This window comes from Nycticebus coucang, chromosome 10, assembly GCF_027406575.1.
Source record: "Nycticebus coucang isolate mNycCou1 chromosome 10, mNycCou1.pri, whole genome shotgun sequence".
Classification (NCBI taxonomy): Eukaryota; Metazoa; Chordata; class Mammalia; order Primates; family Lorisidae; genus Nycticebus; species Nycticebus coucang.
In genome coordinates, this window is record NC_069789.1 from 3,241,997 (window position 1) to 3,264,663 (window position 22,667).

At 38.1% G+C, this 22,667-nt stretch overlaps 1 protein-coding gene across 7 annotated transcripts in view; it reads right to left on the reverse strand.

Annotated features, from left to right (window-relative positions):
- The window catches only part of ADGRL3 (adhesion G protein-coupled receptor L3), a 784,489-nt gene that overhangs the window by 256,574 nt on the left and 505,248 nt on the right, over window positions 1–22,667 (reverse strand). For all 7 annotated transcript variants that reach the window (XM_053607086.1, XM_053607089.1, XM_053607085.1 and 4 more), the window contains one exon: window positions 15,666–16,466. In XM_053607086.1, coding sequence (XP_053463061.1) covers window positions 15,666–16,466 — 801 coding nt within the window. The remainder of the gene's footprint in view (window positions 1–15,665; window positions 16,467–22,667) is intronic.

Genomic DNA, 22,667 nt, shown 5'->3' on the forward strand with positions numbered 1-22,667 from the left:
GGGGTGGAATTTTCCACTTGTGAAATCTTGGCAGTCCTCATAACGTTTTTGAATTTGGGGGTATTTTGGATTTCAGATTTGGGGATTAAGAATGCCCAACCTGTAATGAAGTGAATCATTAGAACCATGCCTTAAGTCTCTGGCGTGGGAAAGCGACCCAGGTTGTTATTACTCCAGGTCCTCATACGAGAATAGATTCAAAAAAGTCACATTTTTCAGGGCTCTGTAATCAAGAGACAGTAGCAAAATCTCCAGTGATACCCAAAGCCTTTAAAAACTACATTTTTTTTCTTGCTTAGCAAAGACAATAAAAAATAAAAATGAGAAGTAGGGTAGGTCTCCTCTCATGCCCCTCATACAGTTTTATTTTCTCAGTGACACTTTATCACTGTCCCATTCCTGGGTCCTAATCCCAAGGAGGTGCTAATTAGTTAGCTGGGTAATAGCTCTGAACACAATTGGACGGCCTTTTTACTTTTTCATAGAATTTTAAATAGACGATCAGAGCTCTACGCATGGGGAACATTAGCTTAATTTTCATAAATTTATTTCAAAATTTCAGAAATCTGAAGATTGAACATTTTCCCTGAAGGTATTTGGTATAACCCAGGAGCTCAAAATCTGAATGACTCAGATAGTAAGCCCCATTCAAACTTGGGACCACATGCTTGTCAGAATATATACTACATAAAATAAAAATATACCTATACTACACAAGTCATTTTAAAAAACTTTTGGAGATACATTTTCAATCATAAGCTTTTCTCTAGAAAAGTAGAGAAGGTAGGAGTCCAAATTCTAAATCATCTTCTTAACCTGGTTTGAAAAAATATGCAATACATAATCATATCATTAAATACTCTATGCATAACTTTAATAGCTGCACTATGGAGGCATTATAATTATATATAAGGTTAATTAGAAAATATGAATCAATATATTCAAGAAGACCACTTTGTTGATGTGTTGTTTTGGCAAAAAAGTTCTCACAGAAAGGATCCGTCTATACAGAAATAACAACTGAAGCTTCTCTCTTGTCATTTAGAGGATTGTATCTGGATGCAATTAATTTACTTGAATGCAATTAATTCTTTTACATAATTAGGATGCTATACAATTTTACCTTGTAAAGGTAATTTTCATTACATATTCCATACATTGTACAATAATATATAGTATCTGTGTACTTCACAGAAAGTTTTTTGAAACTCATTGTGTATTATGAACAAATAAAGGAGTGTCAAAAATCATTTTGATTGTACTTAACTTTTACTTTAAAGGTTGACTTCAGACCCTAATTCCAAAATATAATTTAAGCCCATCAAGTGATTATTTTTGATATTCATTTACCTATGTGAATACTACCCTGCAGTTCAATCAATACTTTTATATCATAAATCTTTTCTGATTTTTTTTTTTTTTTTTGGCTGGGGCTGGGTTTGAACCCACCACCTCTGGCATATGGGGCCGGCACCCTACTCCTTTGAGCCACAGGCACCTCCCTGATTGGGTTATTATGTTTTTTTTTTTTTCAGTACTGAAAAAAAAAAGAGAACTGAAAACCTCCAACCATCATTCACATGTAACCATCTTCTTGTACAATGTTAGGAATAGAAAATTTTAGCTTGTTCAATGTCAAGTTCAGAAAATTTTAGCTTTTTCATGCTTATAAGACCAGGCAGTTGAACTTGGGTCATGGTAATTCAAATTCTTAACTCTGCAATGCGATCAGCTAGGTGAGAAGTCCTGTTCATCCAGTGACGGACTTTGCCATGTTCTTGAAACCTTTTAGTTACACAAAAAGCTGTCCCGGGAATTTGGAATACCTGCCAAGTCAATGTAGTCATGGTGAGGGAAAAATTAAAATTCAGCGACGGTTATACAGGGTAACAGGCTACACCACCACTAATACGCTGCTTTAGCTGCTGATTATTTTCAGCTGAAAGCAATTGAGAAGAAGCAGCTTCAAGATGGGGGGAAACTGGGGTGGAACCCTTCCCTCCTCATACTATCATTTTTAACATCTGTGATGAGGTTTATAAATGGGGCACAGTAAGGGATTCATGGTAATAACTAATTAAAAAATAGAATAAAAATATTATAGCAATACATACTGTAATGATCGCAGTTTGGCTGGAGCTGGGTTTGAACCCGCCACCCTCGGTATATGGGGCCGGCGCCTTACCGACTGATCCACAGGCGCCGCCCTACATACTGTAACGGAAGTTATATAAATGCAATTTCTCTGTCTTTCCCAAACTATCTAACAAGCTGCTGCCCCTCCCTTATCCACAGACGACGGCTGCGAGGTCCTCTTGGGCGTTTCCCAAAGATGCCCAACGTCACCGGGGTAGTATTTGTCTGTGACCTGTACACATCATCTCTAGATTACTTACCATACCAAATACAACATAAATCATGGGTAAATATTCGTTACGCTGTGTCGTTTTTATTTGTATTTTTTAATTGTTGTTTTTAGTATTTTTTTTCTTAAATACTTTCCACCTGCCGTTTCAGAACCTGCCTGAGCACAGGTAACTGAAACCATGAAAGCACAGACAGGAGGGACGGGTTATGGTCCTTAACGCACTTCCATTTTCCTTGTTAATCCATGTTTTGTCAGCCAACGTACCTAATATTGGCAGACGATAAAAGCTCCTTCTCTCTACGATGACATACAAACAATTTCCCAGCAATTAAATAATTCTCCAGACCTGTTTAATATGCACAATTCCTGAAACACATAGTAGTTACAATTACAGGCCGCACTCACATAACATTTCCAAATTAAATTTTCCTTTTCTGACACGAAAGAGCTTTCTACCTTCGTCCACCTCCCCAACAATGTAATGATTTAGTAGAAAGAGTTACAGGAGAAAAAAGTTATCATTGGTACTTTGGCCAAGTTTTAATCCTGGCTCTTTTAAGTGAATGACACAACTTAAAGAGAAATGAAACTATATTGCTAAGAAAAAGGAACTTCCAGAGTAAGATCTATTCTTAGTCATTATTTACAGATACCAATACTTAATTTAGTATATTCCTTTCTATAGAAAGAAAGCAATCCTTTAAAAGTAATCCTAATATGGTTGGTTTAATTAAAAAAAGCAATCTTTGCTTCACTCTCCCTGCTGCCAGGGCTGTTAAAATCTCTGGTGCCAGCGCAGATGACCGGCAGGTTCAAACTTTCTCTTCCTGCCCTATCTTACCCACCTGGACACCTGCATGAAACTGTGCCCTCTCTCCGTCCCCTAGTCCACCCTGTCCCCTTTTACTGAAGATCAGTTCAGCGTACTCTCCTTTTTTGCTATTTTAAGCACTGCTATATTGAACACCCCTGTGTGTGTCTTTGCACACAGTATGAAAGTTTCAGTAGGAAGCAAGCCTAGAATTAGACTTCTAATACATGGGTTTTACGTGGTGATGAAGCTTGGAACACTCTACCTAAAAATACGGCACTATGGTACATAAGATACTTTAACTGAGAAACTGAGAAATAGTTAAGTGTGGAAAAAGTATCACTGACGTTCCCTTGAAGCAGCTCATAGATCTGTAATTGAGAACTACCCTCCATATATCCAGAAAAATAAGGATTTTTTTTTAAATCCGTCTTTTGTCAGCCAATGTACCTAAGATAGGCAGAGGATAAAAGGTTCTTCTCAAAATTTGGTTTCCACATTTTGCCTTCACAAAATTTAAAAGGCTTAAAATTTAATAACATTAACAATGTTTAAGATAAGAACTAGAAACAAAAAAACCTCATAAAGAATGTAGGAAGATCAATACATTCAAAAAAAAAGAAGTTTGTTTGTTTGTTTGTTTGTTTTCAGTTTTTGGCCGGGACCAGGTTTGAACCCACCACCTCTGGTATATGGGACCTCCGCCCTACCCCCTGAGCCACAGGTGCCCCCCAGAGACACTGGTATTTTTATAATTTGTTTTCCGAATTAAAAGAAACTCTCTTCTTCTCCACTACCTATAGTTTATATCAGTCTGGTTGATTACACGCATTGGTACACAAAAATAGATAATTCATCTTTTCTTTCTATCTGATGTCTTTAGAATTTGAAAAGTGTTTTTGAGTCTCCCTGTTTTCATGGCAATATATTTATACAAGTCCATTAAAAATGTGTCCTTGTTAGAGAAAATAGTTAGAAACATTGCTTATAGCACCGAACCTTTGACTGAAATGTAATATCTCAGAATGATGAGATAGAATCAGGTCAATTTTAATGACATTAGACTCACTTTGCAAAAAAAAAAAAAAAAAAGAAAAAAAAATTCTTGCTTTGGTTTTCTTGGCTGGAAATGGAGGCTGAAAGCAGGGAATGCAGTCCTGTCTCGGTGGAAGCCGACAGCACCCTCTAGGGTCATCAGACTCTTTTCCTATTGATTATCTTAGAAGTTTTGCTATTGACCTTTAAACTGAAGCAGGTCCTATTCCATTTTTCTAGCTTCTTCCAAAGCCTGACTATAACTCTCCAAATTAATATTTCCAATTTTTCTCCAACCCTCTTGACTTGGTTCCATTTAGAGCTAAAACCTGACTGCTCAGGTTGTTATTAGAAAGACCTGAGAAGCCCTGGCAGGCAAGACTGGAAACTTCCATGCTCTGCTCTGAGAAGGAACCTGCCTGCAGCCTCCCCAGGGCCATTCCAAGTGCAACCACAAAGAAGGCTGAATGGCTCCCACCAGTCCCTCCGCCATGGAGGATACTTGGTGCTAAACATCTAGAAATCTTGACTGACTGCCTCTCGACTCAAAAACTAAGCTTGTAATTTGTACTAACCTTTAATTTTTACTTTTGTTTTGTTTCCATAAATGCCCCTTACTAAATGCCTCATTGCTTATACCATACAGAGCAGCAGTCCCAAACTTTTTTGGATCCAGGGACTGGTTTCATGTGAGACAATTTTCTCTCAGACTGGTGGGATTTGGGGGGATGAGTCAGGAGGCACAGCTCGGTGGTGGCGTCGGTGAGGGGAGCAGCTACAAACACAGATGGGGCTTCCTGAGCTGGCTTGCCCACCGCTTACCTCATGTGTTGTGCCTAACCGGCCATAAACCGGACCTTCTGGCACCAGGGACCAGTTTCATGGAAGATAATTTTTCTACAGACCAAATGGGGGTGGGGTGGGCAGTTAGGACAGGAGGACAGTTACGTTCAGGTGCTGATGTTGGGCAGCTGGTTCCTAACAGGACACAGACCCGGACTGGTCCATAGCCCTGGGGTTGGGGACCACACAGGGAGGAATAGGGGGCATCCTCTCTCCCTTCCTTAATATTATCTCCTGAAGCCAGACATGTCTATTTAACTAGACTAACCTATTCCTAGGAATGAGAGACCTGTTCACTGGGATATTGGGACAATCTACCAAGTCAGTTTACAGACTGAAATTTCTGGGGGAAGTTTTAAATGGGAGAATGATGGGGTTCAGTATATAACATCCTGAAACACGTTACTTTGGCACACTGAGAATTTTCAGCTGAAGAAATTGAGAAATGGCTGGTCTGCAGAAGGAAACCTCTCTCCTTCCCCTGAAGCAATTTATAAGACTATCATGTAGGAGGCACTCTCCATATTCACATAGAAAGGAGTGGCTTCCTCTCTGAAGATGAAAGGGCTCCGTGAGAAAGCTGAGTGAATGGGCTTTGTCGAGTTTCCTCAGATTACTGTTCTTAACTCAGACTCCTTGGTCATACCATGGTTCTCCTTCCTCTGTATTCTTCCTCAAGCCCATAGATACATTTTGTCATTTGGGGGATATCTATTTCCTTATGAAGGCTCCCATATCATGTAAAACTTTCATCAAATAAATTAAAAGCAAAAATGTATATTCTCTTCTCTTGTTAATCTCTAAGTAGAAAGAAAAGACTTTTTTCTTCCCCTACATAAGTACTGCCAAGTTTCTCTCTAAAATGGGTATAACATTTTACACTCTAACCAGCCATTTATAAGCATTTGTCAATTTTTCCTTGTTAACTACCTGAGTTCAGTTAAATCAATCTTAGGAAATAAGGCTTTAAAATTGAAAAAATGCATGTTTTTTTCGTCATTTCCTTTTGGAAAAAGGGAACTAATTCATGTCTTATCCATTTATTTTTCAATAAAAAAAAGTTTATTTCCCTTTATTTCTCCCTTCCGTTTTTTTCCGTCTTCATTCTACCTTTTCACCATTTCCCCATCCAATTTGCCTATCTTACAGACAATAAACAATTCATTTGAATTAAGAAAATAGAAATAATATATGCTAGAAATCAATCTAATAAAGATCTATGACCCAAGTCTCTAACATCCTTCAAAGTGTTCAAAATCTTCGTCAAAGTTACCAATCCAGATGCTCTACTAATGAAAGCTTTATTTCTTTAAATATTTCTGAGAAGTTAAACACACAACACAGTGCACACCACAATCCATATACCATTCTCTCTTACGCTGTGTGCATCATAAATACGTTTTTCTATTGTAAACATGAAATATTTCAGCTTTATGATTCAGAGTGGGGTCTAAGTCTCTATTTACGAACTGGGTTTCTCTCGGCAGGAAACTTCGTACCTGTGAGTGTCAGTTCCTTCCCCTCCATCTGTTTGAGGTTAAGGATTCAAGGTGTTTGGGAAACAGCGCAGTTTGCAGGGTCTAAGGAGAGTCTACCACACTGTTTTCTTGTCCCTACTCTAGTCACCATCCACGTGTCCCGGCCGCCTTGTGTTTGTTTCTTCCGGCTCTCCTGCTGTGATTTAAATCCTAGCGTGTGTGTTTCCTTCCCGCGTCTCTTCTCCCCTCTCAGTGTGGTACCTGCCTTCTTCTCAATTCCCGACGCAGGTGACACGACACAGGACAAAGTCGGGCCGAAGGGGATTCTAAAAATGAGCATGATGATTTCTTTGCATGATTATTCTTAGCATTACATTTGATCATTTTTGTAAGAGGCTAGCAAAGAAAACACTTAATAAATAGCAGGGGATATGTAGTACTACTGGGTTTTGACAGTCTTTTTCGTTTGTTTTTTTGAGACTTGTCTTACCCCATCATCTAAGCTGGAGAGCAGTGGCGTCATCATAGCTCACTGTGACCTCAACCTCCTGGCTCAAGGGATCCTCCTGCCTTAGCCTCCCAAAGTGCTCGGATTACAAGCCTGAGCCGCTGTGCTCAATTCTTTCTTTTCCTCCTTATCTGTTTTCAGTAGACTTTAAGCTCCTCGAGGACGGGGTAATGGCTGCCTTGCTTACTGTTGTAACTAAAGAGCATAGAACAGTCCTTGACCTTAGCTATACTTAAAGATGTATTTCCTGGGGAGGCGCCTGTGGCTCGGTGAGTAGGACGTCGGCCCCATCTATAGAGGGTGTCAGGTTCGAACCTGGATCCAGCCAAACTGCAACAAAAAATAGCCGGGTGTTGTGGCGGGCGCCTATAGTCTCAGCTACTTGGGAGGCTGAGACAAGAGAATTACCTAAGCCCAAACGCTGGAAGTTGCTGTGAGCTGTGACACCACAGCACTCTACCAAAGGCGACAAAGACTCTGTCTCTATAAAAAAAGAAAAAAAAGACATATTTCCCAATTGAAGGAAAGAGGAAAAAAAAATAAAAAAGAATGAACGATTCAGTTAGTTACCTGGTTTCTGACTTAAACCCAGTCTCAACTTCCTTCCTCTACTTCCCAGCGCAGCTCTTATTAGATATATGAATTCTAATTTTCACCTTTGTCTTTTTCTTAATTCTTCCAGTTCTACAGGAACATCTCACAAACCATCACCACTCAGGTCCCTCAGTGGGCTTTTCCATAAAAACATAACACTCTAAATTTTTTTTTAATATATCAATACAAATGCTAATAGCAAAATTATCATAAATTTTGAAAAGTTTGCTATGTTTTTAAAATGACGGTATATTTTATACGTTTAAGTAATAGTGTTTCTAAATGTAATTCCTTTTTTGTTTGCTTTCAAAGGCAGAAATTCCTTCAAAGACGTTTTCAACTGAAAAAATAGTAAATAGTATTAAGAATTATTGACGCCAATAGACACTAAACTGTTACTGGCACTCTTTTGTTTTGGTAGAATATTTTTTTTTCTAATATTATTGGGAAAAAAATCAATCGTAAGGCTAAAATATTTTAATCACAAAGCATTTTATATAGAAAGCAGTGGATAATCTTGATTTGTATTTTCACGGGGATAAACAGACAAAAAGGTTTCCCCATGCATTTGGACTACTGAAGGTTAGAAAGAAAAACAGGCAGAGTCCTTTATAAGCAAATAAAAAGAGGTAGTTTCCAATTGTTTCAGGAAAACAGGACAACATGCCTCACTCAATAAACTCGTACAGTACACTGGTCTTACCTCTCATTTTTGTATCTTGAATTATTCAGTCACCAATTACCAGAGAATTTTGCTTTCTAGTGGTAATTCTTAGGAAAGAATTACATTCGCACTTAAAACCTCATACTATTGCATGTCAGCCCTTGTCTAAAGCACTTGAACACTACTTAAACAATTTTTAGAAACAGAGAATTGAAGCAAATGTCGGACTTTATTATTTTTAACAGCCATCATAGAATAGAATCAATTCTCACTTATCTATGCTAATACGCGTAGCAGCATAGGATTCTAAAGTGGAACCTCAAGATGATCATTATTTTTGTCACTGTTACCAGCCCTTCCATGCTGTGCTAATAAAGCACAGCAGAACTATTTTAGTTCCACCTGCCTGTCCTCTGGTGGGCCTACTAATGAGCAGTGAGATGCCACAGAAAGGACAGCTGGGCAGAGAAGGAAGCTGATTCACAAATAAGCCATCAGGGGACGACTGTGAATTATGTGTCGAAATGATTTAGATTACTTTTCTAGTAATTACACATTTATCAGGGACATCACTCTGTAGGAAAAAAATTAACGTTATCACAAGTGTGAACCTTTATCTCTCCCTGGCCCCTTGTCTCCTTCATGATGAAGGTCACCCAGCTATTAGATTAATAGCAAACACTGGGTCCAGCTATAGAAAGGCAAGTGTAGCTTAGCTTTGTACAGGACTGCGGTTTTTACACTCTTGAAAAGCAGGAGACATCATTCTGGAAAGTTTTCTCCCTGACTTAAGAAGAAAGAAAAATCCAGCAAAGGTTAAAAAAAAAAAATAAGACTCAGCTGGTATTAAATGGCAATGGAATAGCTCTTGCAAATTGTGCAAGTTTGGGCTTCGCTTCCTGGAAAATCAGCAGCGGCAATGCCCTTCAGGTGGCAGCTGTTGCTGTGGGCAATGAGAATAAAGAAGGGGCTCGGCCCAGGCACGGAAGCAGCTGATGCATAAAAATACAGACAGGGCTGAAATTAGCAACAAGTTGCTGACTGTTTTTTTTTTTTTTTAATGAAGTTCATTCAGCTACTAGGCTACATGTAAATTAAACTCCAGAGATGATGCGGCTTCTCAAGTGGGAATGTGAGGGAATCATACCCACAGGCCGAGGCCGAGGTCCATTGAAGATAAGATCCCTCCACTTCCAGGCTCTACTTTCTGGCTGGGCTGCACCGCATTTAACCAAAGCGTTCAGGAAGCAGCTTCAGCCACTTATCAGCCACGTGACAGTGTCAGAATGTTGAGGATTCTCTGCCCAGCACTTACATTACTCAGCTGTCAGAACAGAGGACTGAGATATACGATATGAAAATTACATCTTAACGAGGTGCCATGTGTGTTTAAAGTTCTTATTCATCACTACACAGCCTCAGCTTTTACCGGAGACACAAATGCATTGAATTAGCATAAGGACAGAAGGTCCACCGTATCTTCATTGTTAAACTGTTGTGTACAGGCTTCTTGTTGCTGGCTTTAGATTCTACTGTCTGTAGACCAGGGAAGAATGTTACATTTGCATCATCCGAAATGGCTTTCCAGAAAATGCGGACCAAGCCCTCCGGGAGCAGACATGCAGGAACAGGACCGCAGCTATTTGTCTACACCACTCGCTGCTGGATGTGCTTTTCACTAAATCTCAAACAGGAGACTTTTAGATCTGTTAGACATACGGATTTTAGGAAATCTTTGGAAAAGCCTTCTCTGCCGGTTATTATCCACTTGAGCCAACTGCCTCCTCCCCTTTAAGTAGGAAATACTGGAAAACATTTGTATATTTGACAAGAAAAAATTATGTTTTCCTATGGACAGTTTATTATTTATTTAATTTTTTTGAGACATTGTCTCTATTGCCAGGCTAGAGTACTGTGGTATCATAGCTCACAGCAACCTCAAACTCTTGGGCAATCCTCTTGCCTTAGCCTCCCGAGTAGCTGGGACTACAGGTGCCTCCTACAACCTCCAACTAGTTTTTCTATTTTTAGTAGAGATAGGGTCTTACTCTTGCTCAGGCTGGTCTTGAATTCCTGAGCCCAAGAAATCCACCAGCCTCGGCCTCCCAGAGTGCTGGGATTCTAGGCACGAGCCACAGCAGCCAGCCTCTTTGGACAGTTTAGAAACTAGCTATAAGAGTGAAAGAAAACATCTCACCTCTCCCTCCTCTTTATTAATGAATAATGAATTTGGTACAAGGTGGTTTGGGAGAGAGAGGAATTAAGAGTGAAAGTCAGTCAAAACCAGTTACTACTAACAGCTAAGGGCAAGTGACGTAACCGAATCCCTCACACCTGATCTGTCAATACAACGCACAGTTTAGAGATGCGATGCCAGGGTGAGATTCATTCCAGCAACCTGTGGAATAGCTGAGCATTATTTGGAGGCTTCACATGTACATCTTACAAAGCAGAGCCAATTCAAGTTGATAATAAACATATAATGTATTTTGTGTTTTGTAAGACAGGAAATAAGAGCAATGAAAAGTATATCAGAAGGAAACTCTGTATTTGATAGTTCTAGGGCTGGTACTCTGCTCAGAAAACGTGGAGGAAACGCTTTCAGGTGCACCAGGAGCGTACTTTTCACGCTCAACTCCTCTGTCTCCCGACCACCTTGTACCATTTTTGATCATGGTGTACACAGTGGAATCACCTGTTCTTCAGAAGCCGCATCATTAGTTCTTCAGATAAAATGTGTTTTATTTTTTGCTTTTTTTTTTGATACAGAGGTTTGCTCTGTCACCCAGGGTGGAGGGCAGCCAGCATGATCAGAGCCCACTGCAGCCTCAAACACCCCCCAGTGGTTGGTAATACAAGTCTGGGCTACCACGCTCAACTAATTTTTTCTACTTTTAGTGGAAACAGGGTCACGCTCTTGCTCAGACTGGTCTTGAATGCCAACGTCAAGCTATCCTCCTGCTTTGGCCTCCTAGACTGTGAGGATCACAGGCATGAGCCACCGCCCCTGGCTAAAGTGTATTTTTTTGTTGTTGTTGAAGTTTGGGCTGGGTTTGAAGCCACATCCTCTGGTATATGGGGCCTGCACCCTACTCCTTGAGCCACAGGTGCCGCCCTAAAGTGTATTTTCAATAGAGTAAAATTATTATGACTTTCTGAGAGTGCCTAGCATTAAGAGCTGGGTGATTTTTTAATACTCTTTGCAGTGTAGGGCTAAGGTCCTATGTTTAGAAAGCGTGGACCACCACCCCTGGTATATGGGCCAGTGCCCTACTCCTTGAGCCACAGGTGCCGCCCAAGATCCCCATTTCTTTTTTTCTTTTTACTGTTGGGGATTCATTGAGGGTACAATAAGCCAGGTTACACTGATTGCATTTGTTAGGGAAAGTCCCTCTTGCAATCATGTCTTGCCCCCAGAAGGTGTGGCACACACCAAGGCCCCGGCCAAAACTGCAAAATAAATTAATTAAAATAAAATAAAATTGTAAAATTAAAAAATATTAAAAAATAAAATTATAAAAAAAATAAAGAAAGCGTGGACCACAATGTTCCTTTGAACTTGGTGCATATCGACTTTATCATGCTGACTGCACCTTTTATCTCCTTACAAACTATCAGTACACCTGCGGTGCATCTTACAAGGGTATATGTGAATCCTAGTAAATGTGGAATGTAAAGGTCTTAGCAAAATAACTAAGAAAATGCCATGAAAGCTATGTTAACTAGTGTGATGAAAATGTGTCAAACGGTCTATGAACCAAGTGTATGGTGCCCCATGATCATATTAATGTACACAGCTATGATTTAATAAAAAAAATAAAAAAAGTAAAAAAAAAAAAAAACTATCAGTAGTCTGCTGAGACCGGTGTTTTATCCATTGCATAGTGGAGGAAATTGAGGTTGAGGCTCCAGTCAAACAAAAGACAAAAGTAGGATTCAAACCCAGATCTTCAGACTCCCAAGGTCATGGTCAAGGGCATGTGCTACCCATGTGTAAGCATCACCAGAGGACTTTTACACAGCCAAGAAAAGCACATTTTCCTTTTATCTTCCAACACCAGAACTGCTGATGTACAGACGAGTTATACACAGCAGAATTAAAACCATGGATAGCCCTTTACATAAAACTTCCAAAACGTTCGATGCAGCAATCGTCTTATTTCTTTTCTGAATGTATTTATTATGTTCATTCGTTCTTTACAAGGTTTTTGTTTCTAGTCCTTATCTTAAACATTGTTATTGTTATTAAATTTTCAACCTCTTCAATTTTGTGAAGGCAAAAAATGAAAATCTAATAAACACATGTATATGTAAAAATAAATAAAAAAATTAAAAAAACTCCCCCAAAATATGAATTTCCATTGATTGGAATATAGTTACAATCAGAGCAAAAAGCCTGCTACCAACAGCAAATATACGTGGAGTCTCCAGAGCAGGATTAGTGTCTGACCTTATTCGTAATAAGTGGAGAGTTTCTGCACCTGACGCAAAACACGACCCATAATAAAATGGCAAGGAAGGTTCACGAAATACCATTTCATTGAAAGCTGTCCATGTAATTCACTGAAAAAGCCCCCCAGCTGAAACTGTGTATGTGGAGTAAGAAGAACAGCCTCTATCAAGCCTAACTGAACTTCTATCCACACACGACGTAAATGCATAAAATTTACTTCTTTCCTTATTCTTTACACCCTGGTAAACCACAACAAGTCCACGCTAAAGAAGCAGCTTTTTAATTTGAGTTGAAAACTGAGATAAAACTGATCCATTTTTGTGAATTGATAAATTAAATACAGGTGACATCTCACTATTTGTAAAACAAATTTTTTTTTCTTTCTTTTTTTTTTTATTGTTGGGATTCATTGAGGGTACAATAAGCCAGGTTACACTGATTGCAATTGTTAGGTAAAGTCCCTCTTGCAATCATGTCTTGCCCCCAGAAGGTGTGGCACACACCAAGGCCCCACCCCCCTCCCTCCCTTCCTGGTCATTGTTCAAAAAGAGTGAAACAGAATCTCCTGTTTTAAATTAGGAATTGGTTTCAAAAGCTGAAGTTTATCACCTGTCAGTGTTTGCCACTTCCAATAACATCCTTTTAACAGCGCATGTGGACAAGACAGCCCGTATTTTAACTCCCATAAACAAACAAATATAATGAATAAAATTGAGTGTATGTTTCCTTACATCCACAATTACAATGATCTCTCTCTCTCTCTAGAGTATATACACATATTCATAAGTTTATTGATATAGGCTAGGAATATTTTTTGTAAGTCCTATGTACATATAGGATTATGGTACCATTTTACTCATTAAGAATAATTTCATAAAACAGGTAAAATTTTCTTTAGTTTGTCAAATCAAAACCTAGAATGCTAATTAATTTTAACCTATTATTTTAAATAAAAATAATTTATGATCTTTTGAATAAATAAAATTTGAAATGCTCTTGCCCCTTATTCACTGATTAACTAGAAAACATGATGAGTTATTATTTATTATTTCTTTTCAGGCGATTAGAATTTATTTCTTCTGCCAATTAATGCCAAAAAAGGCCGTCCATAAACAAAGCTTACACTAATGAATTTTATTTTATTTTATTTTTTATTTTATTTTTTGAGATAGAGTCTCGCTTTGTTGCCCTTGGTAGAGTGCCGTGGTGTCACAGCTCATAACAACTTCAAACCCCTGGGCTCAAATAGCTGGGACTATAGGTGCCCACCACAACGCCCAGTTATTTTTAGAGTGGGGGTCTCGCTCTGGCTCAGGCTGGTCTTAAACTCGTGAGCTCAGGCAAATCTACCCACCTCAGCCTCCCAGAGTGCTAGGATTACAGGCATGAGCCACCGTGCTCTGCCTTGAAATATAAATTTTAGCTTAAGAATGTCACAGATCTGAAAAAACTGTCTTCCCAGAATACTCCAGATGTATGATGCTTGTTCAGATTTTAAATTTCAGAGGGTATTAGGTTAAAAAAATACAAACATAACACAACACAAAAACATCTTACCTGTAAGCAGCAGGCCAGATAATGTAGTTGGTCTAGGAGAATTTTGGAGGACTTAGTGAGGAGAAATTGCTTTTGTCAGTGTTGTATATTTAGGGTTTTCCTTTCATAAAAGCCAGTTCAAAATAATACCAGCATTACTGGTTGTGGAAAGAAGTGCTGTCAACTCTGAAGCCTCTCAGGGATCAGAGAAAATGACACTAATTTATCATCCTATCTGAATAAGAAGTTAAGAAGCAGAAAGCCATTCATTCCTTAATAGCAAAAGTTATTAAGCCTTATTTATGTGTATGTGATATACTAGAGTCAGAGAAAACAGAAATCATGGTCAGATAAAAACACATAAAAATATAATACAAGGCAATCATTGGCCATAACACACTTACATCTAATTCCGTATGAAGATGTGTATATAAAGCCCTAACGTAAAATCCAGAGTATTATGTCAGTAAAAGTTATGATTAAAAATAATGCATAAACAGGAAATATTAACAAGTACACTCTATGACAAAAATAATTTAATTTTTGAAATTCCATATTCCCGTCAAAATTCAGGCACCAAAATCTTACTTTTCCATTACCTAAGAGAACATTATCATGGCTAGTTAAAAATTTAACTTTTACATTCAGATAACTGTGCTCAGTTGTGTAAATAAAAATGACAAAAAAAAAAAAAATCCAAGCTATGTATGACTCTCTTTAAACAACATTAAAAGGGAACAGTATATGGTCTAGTGGGGAAAAGGACATTTTTAAAGAATTGCAATTCCCCATTGTCATATCTTAGACAAATCGAGATCCGTTATTCCTGTACTTGTCAGCTTACCCTCTATGTCAGTTAAGGTCACATGTGCACAGGTGCACTCAGCATACTGTATTCCTAGTGAGGCAGGTCACACCTCGTGCTCTCTGTGATGTGAGTATTTTGGTCCCTAGCTCCTGGAGCATGATATTCAGTTAACCCTTTGACACATTCCAAGTAGACAGCACTTCTGCGGGCATTTCATTATTAATTACACAGGGCGACACATTCTTATTTTAGCAAAAGTTCTATGCACTTCTCCATGCAGACAGAGAACGAACCAGCCAATGAAGACAAATCCCCTTAAAAGACAAAGGGCTACAGATTGGAGGTGATCCGAGCAAAGGAGAGTGAGTTTCTCGTAGTTACAGTTTTTAAAGGATGAAAGTGGTAAACAGCATCCTTTTTTCAGATGCAAAGGTCATGAGCAATTTCAGGGTTTCCAGTGCACAGGCAAGAAGAAAGACCACAAGGATTCTAATCAAAATGCACAATAAACTTATTGAGAACAAACTAAATATTTACCCAGAGAGCACCCTCCAACGTGGAACTTACCCGATCTACTATCCAGAGGCCCAAAGTCCAGAGAGTATTTCACCACATGATAGTTATTCCACACGTAAAGCAGGTTGTCCCTTGGATTGTAATCCACAGCTGCGATGTACTGGTAGGAATTGGGGAAGGGCACGTCCACCAAGCTGTCCTTGCTCTGTTCTGTGTTGTAAATGTAATCAATCTTGTTCCCCGTGGCCTCGTTGTCATCGTCCTCATACACAGACTTGACCACGTACAGAATCCCACAGATCATGAACGCGTTGGAGGCTGACCTCTTATCGTAGGCAGTATCCCACGTCCCTTCGATCCGCAGGGTATAAGGGTTCAATTGACTGATGACAATTCTGCCGTTGTTCTGTTCTGTTGCATAGATCACCCATAGCCCGTTCTCGTCCACGGCCAGGTCTATGTCAGACTTGCCTCCCCAGCGGTAGGGCGAGGTGTCATGGTAATTGGCATTGGCTATGATGGCCTCTCCACTCTTTATCCTGGTCCGCAAATCAAACTTCACTATGTTCCTGGTACGCTCTTTGTTGAAGAACAAAGCTCCATCGTACACCACAAACCCCGTGCCGTCCACCCTGTGAGGAAGCTTGTAGGTGGTGGTCGGCCGTCCAGCAATGAAGTCGTCCTTGGACGAGTACTCGGTCAGGCTGTCCGTCCTGTAGGGCGTCCAGGGCATATAGTAGATCTTGTCTGAAGCCTGTAGGGGGTCTTTGCACCATGCCCCAGACTGGTGGTCAGACTCAAACAAATGTTCACTCTGGTATACTCCTTTTAGAAGTCCAGGACAAAGAAAAACTGTTGGAAGGGAAAAGAGTGAAAATAATAAATATATTAATTTCATGTTTTTTTTGCCAGAGATTATTTTTCACCAAATGGAATGCAAAACTAACAACAGACCCCACCACCGCTTATGTTGTTGCAATTTTTTTTTGGGGGGGGGCACCAAGTATTCTTCCACATTAATTTTGGCTTTTCTTCAAAATCATTTTGATTTCATTTACCAAAAATAGTAAGACATTTTTTTGGTAGCTATGCTTTCCTGTGATTTTTACATTTGTAAACATGTCATAAAATCTCTGCATATATGAGTCAGATGCCACATAGGTTGATGTATTCTATAGATATAGACCAAAAAATTATATACGGTATTTTTGCTAGTTCACTAAAGAATATATCTCATTTGGAGGTAAAAACATTGTTTCCACTCTGATGATTTTAGCCTTCAACAGCTATCATTAAGAAATAGATGGATAGCGCATCAGATTTTTTTTTAAATAAAGGAAAATAAAAGCCTTGCAATACAGGCCACTGGATCTTCTACCTAAAAGCTTTCAAAGCAGCTACAGCACACGAAGCATGCAACCCACACAATTAAAAATGAATGATGGATGGATACTGGAAGGAAAAAGAGAGAAGAAGAAAAAGAAGAAAGGCGAAAGGTTACAGAAAAGAACCGAAGGTCTAGATTTTAATCAGTTAAAAATGTCCTGTTAAAACAGTAGTATTGGAACTTAAAAACATGTATCTTTTACTGTTAACATGAGAAAAGCATTAAAAAACGAGATTACTTGCTGTAATATTTTGCTGCTCATACTTCGGAATGAAAATGGGCAGGAATCGTTAGATTCACTTTTAGTACGATTCAGTAGCATATTGTGTGAGTGGTAGCAAGACCGACCGGCCGATTCATCTGGAATGAAACGGCTGTAAAGCAATGTTCCCCAAAGGGTGGTCCTTGAATTACCTGATTCAACTAGTATATTTAGATGGTACCAAGAAAGAACAAAGGGATCCTCCGTCACACACGTTTAAGAAATAGAATATTGAATATAATTGTGGCAGAGATTCTAATAGCTTAGGTACATGAGTGACTCTCCAAGGTACAAGTGGGGACGGTGAACAGAGTTGGCAAACTAATTCAATCACGGAAACCTCCTTATTGAGCCTCTTTGGAGTATAGTGCTCTGCTGACCCTGCTGGGGGAAGAACTGCTCTAATATATTTGCAAAGCAAACACACTGAAAAATAATCAAGCAGCCCGCTGTTGGGTTTGAAATGATACTAAGTGTACTGTGTGGAGAAATGAACAAATCACAAATAATTTGGATGTTGACACTTTTTTTTTTTTTTTAATGATTAAAGGATTATTCTTTCAGCATTAGTGGTTAGCTTTTGAACAGCATCTCTAAGTAGGCATCCTCTGGATGAAACTCAGGTAGGTTTCGGGGATTATTCAAAATCATGTACATTATTCAATAATGCACATCATTAAAATGCCCAAAGTATTTTTTTGGAAGAAATGAAAAGTTTGGGGGAAAAGCTGACCACCAAAATCTTCCACAGCAAAGATACATATCAGCAGCAGCATTTTCATCATTCATGATACTCTTGATGATTATAAAAATTTCTTAAGATTTTCAATGAGATGGCCATCGTTATACAAGATAGGTGCCCACTCTTGTCAAAATTTTGTATTACTTTTACGTGAAGATTAATCATCAGTCCTTGGTTACTAAAGTCATCTGATTCAGGGTACTTCAGAAAACTGTCTCCTCTTTTCCCCAAGTAGTTAAAATAAAAATGAATGCAGCAAGGGAAACAAGCACCAGAGCTACAGAAAATTATCTAGAGTAGAAATAAAAACAAATCATTATCCATTGCCAGCGACTAGATTTCTAACTACTTAAAAATAAAGAGAAATAAAATACACTGTTGAAAATTTCACACTATTCAACTATTTTAAAATGGAAGGATCAAATCAGCCCGGGTGAGTAATACAGATTAAAGGGAAGTTGAGCAGCAGAGGTAGTAAATAAATTTTCATAAAATAGAGAAGAATGATTAACAAAATTATTTTAATTAAATGTTAAACTGTTAAATAACTTAGCCTATAAATAGCATATAATTTATGAAAGGTATTTAATTACCTTTTTGTTCCACTTCTATTGGAGAGAGAGAAATAAAGAGAGAAAGAAGAAAAGAGAATAGATTAATGGTACGGTATCGGCCAAGCACTTTTTATTCATCTCTTCCAAACTGAAAGTAAATAATTTATTTCACTCACACTGGCTTTATTGCATGTTATATGTTTTTATAAAACCCATTTTTTCTAATACAATCATTTTTTAAAAAAAAATCATGTTATAAGCTTTAAAACACAGTATGAACTTTAAAAAAGGACCCAAAAATCAATTATTGAAAATTATCAACTAAGATTAAATAAATACACCATTCCGAACTATAAACATAGGAAATGCAATAGTCATAATAAGAACAATATTTCCATTTGAAAGGCAAGTTGGCAATTACACACAGAAAGCTTTCATATAGTTTGGCTAGGCTCACTTATAAATACTAGAGTTTATATCACTATTTACATAATAGCTCAGCTTTTATGCATTTCAAAGAATGGATCTGGGAAGAAAATGCACTCCAACTCGTTTCCTAAGGCCCAGGACTTTCCACAGCTCATCGGTCTTAGGAGAGATGCATCTCCCAGACTACACATCAAGTCGGAATGCTTTTACCCTGAATAAACCAATTTACGGAAGAAAATTCCTCCCTCCTACTCACCGACACTTGATATTATTGTGGAAAAATACTGTGTTTAGGAAAAATCAATTATCAGAAGGTTGATGTAAATAATGAGCCATTAGCTCTGGCCTTTTCTGAAATTCTTAACTGAGTCATCACACACTTAGGAAAATAAATTGAGACCCTCAAACTCCATCTTTATGTACTTCTCAAATTAGATTCTATTATTATTTTTAAGGCATTGATCAATACAGGTCAATGAAAATTCTGGGGAGTTGTAACATGCAATGTACCCACAACACTCGTCAAGAGACATTTGCTTTATCTTATAAATGTTTGTCGTCTACTTCCTAATGTGAAAAGCAGACCAAAGGAAAAGTGTCAGGGGAAAATGGGAACACAAGCTTAAGAAAATCACCAATTATGGAATTATAAAAGAAAGCCAATCTCAGTGGAAGGGATGAACAGAGATATTATACACAATAAATAAATTAAAAACTCCACGAAAGTTTCAAAAACAGGAGAGAAATTCTGTTTGGGTAATTACATTTGGGTAAAAGTTTTGGGTTGTAATCTGCGTTCCCACTCTTTGATTGTCATAACCATATTCATTTCTCTCTAACTATTGCTTTTACTGTTTGTTTGTTTTTTGAGACAGGGTCTTACTGTGCTGTCCAGGCTGGAGTGGAGTGTCACAACACAACTCACTGCAATGTAAAACGCCCAAGTTCAAAGGATCCTCCTGAGTAGCTGGGCCAATAGAGACATGTGTCATCACACCTACCTAATTTAATTTATTTTTTTTTTTTCCTTTTCTTTGTAGATACAGGGTCTTGCCATGTTACCCAGGTTGGTCTTGAACACCTGGACTCTAGCAACCCTCCTGCCTCAGCCTCCCACAGTGCTGGGATTCTTGGGGTGAGCCACACCCTCATCTCTCCACAACTTATTGGAACCCTCAATATCAATCACCTTAGAAGGAAAAACTGGTATATATTTAGTGCTTAGAAAGTTGCAAATGGAACTATCAAATTTTAGATCTCTCATTTCACTAATTTACAAATATTATTTTAGCAATATTTCTTTTTACAGCTCTATTATACTGTAGTAATTTGTTATCATCCTCAATGAATCTTTATTGAAGAACTACAGTGTTTTCTGGACTTGTGACTCAATATAGGCCACTCAAAAGCTTTATCTCAGAGATGTACTTTATGCTAAGACCAGAATGCCAACAACCTGTATTTAGGCTGAAAACGAGAAGAAGCATAATTAAGCACCTTAAAATTATTTAGTCCAACAGTCTCAAAAGTTTGGACTTGAGGTCTATTACAATGAAGGTTGAGGTTAAGGATGAAAAGACACCCTAAAGTTGACGTATTTCAACTACTAGGCCCCCCAAAATTTCCAGAACTAATTTAGTTCCTTGAAATATCTCTCTCTCTCTCGCCATCTATCTACCTGTCTGTCTGTCTATCTATCTATCTATCTATCTATCTATCTATCTATCTATCTATCTATCTATCTATCTACCTGTCTATCTATCTATCTATCTATCTATCTATCTATCTATCTATCTATCTATCTATCTATCTATCTATCTATCTATCTACCTGTCTATCTATCTATCTATCTATCTATCTATCTATCTATCTATCTATCTATCTATCTATCTATCTATCTATCTCTCTATCTATCTACCTATCTATCTATCTATCTACCTGTCTATCTATCTATCTATCTATCTATCTATCTATCTATCTATCTATCTATCTATCTATCTATCTATCTATCTACCTGTCTGTCTGTCTATCTATCTATCTATCTATCTATCTATCTATCTATCTATCTATCTATCTATCTATCTATCTATCTATCTACCTGTCTATCTATCTATCTATCTATCTATCTATCTATCTATCTATCTATCTATCTATCTATCTATCTACCTGTCTATCTATCTATCTATCTATCTATCTATCTATCTATCTATCTATCTATCTATACATACATATATAGCCTTTTGAAAATCCCACATGGCAGTATCACATCCTAAAATATGAAATGTACACTAATGGAACTTCAGTCTTCTTTCACGTAAATCTCACTGATAGTCTTATATCTGATGACAAATATCCTAACTTCTTATATTACTTCTTTCTCCAATAAATATTAAATGAGGAAAATAGGACAGGGTTAAAAACTATCGATAAGGCATCGATATATTTTTGTAAATACTATCCTACACTTGAATGGGAAGTTTCACTTTTTGAAGAGCTTTAACCTCTATTAGTTCAACCGTCATTGGATAATATTTTGATTTTATTTCTCATTCCGGGTGTAATTTTAGAGAAATTGGCATGAGCTGCCGTGTAAGTAAAGCTCACCCCTGTTATTTGCTGGTTTCTTGAAATTGAGATTTATGAGGCAGGTCTGTTTGGGAGAAAATTATTATGGTCTTGCCCATGTCATGACTGGCCGTAGCTCATTTATCATGTATTTGATATTTTCAAGACTGAAGTAAAACAGTCCTATAATGTAAGTTGAGACCAGCACACACAAATCATACTCCCATGACAAAACCCAGCAAGACAACATGATTTGTTGTTGAAAAACTTAGCAACATTTAGGAATGGCTGGTCACTGCGTATCAACTAATTCTTATTCTAGAAGCTTCCCTTCACTGAATAAACAAACAAATAACAGGATATAAGAAGCCAGCACACCACTATATTCTTCACAACTGCACAATGCCTGGAACATAATGAACACTCAGTAGATACTCCTGAATTAAATACAAAATCAGAACAATGACAAATAATTGTACTTCTTGGTATTTTAAGGCACGTTGTAAGAGAAAAAAGTGGTGAAACAAATTCTGGATTTACTATATAAAATCATATGTGCAATGCATTATCTGAACCACGTTTTTGAATATGGTAGAAATTCCATAGCCAACCACCTCCCTACACTGACCACCTCCTTAAGCTGACCTGATTTTCAGGACAGACATACACCACACGCACCCGTTGGCGTAGTTCCTCCGTGACCTGGAGCAGGTCTAGTTCCCACGTGACCACCTCCACAAGGTGGCCAGTTTGTTATAGTCCTGTGAGTGGTCACTTTACAGAGGTTACATTTGCATTTTAATGGGTGGGGAGGAAAATAAAATTTATGAGCCATTTGTATCTCCAACTCACTAAATACAAAACTGCAGGAAAAAAAAAAGGAAAAGTATACGGATGATCTTGTGGATTATTCTGGCAAGAAAAATTTGTTGCTATAAAATAGTCCGCAATGATCTAAAAACACAGGCTTAGAATACTCCCTTCCCTCCTGTCTGTGACGAGATCGTAAATCAATGAACTATACAATGACAGCCGTGCTGGCCCTTCCTTATGATCTCCCGATCTTTAAGTCTGGTCTGATACCCTGAATTCTGACAGGATAGCTGTCACTGTT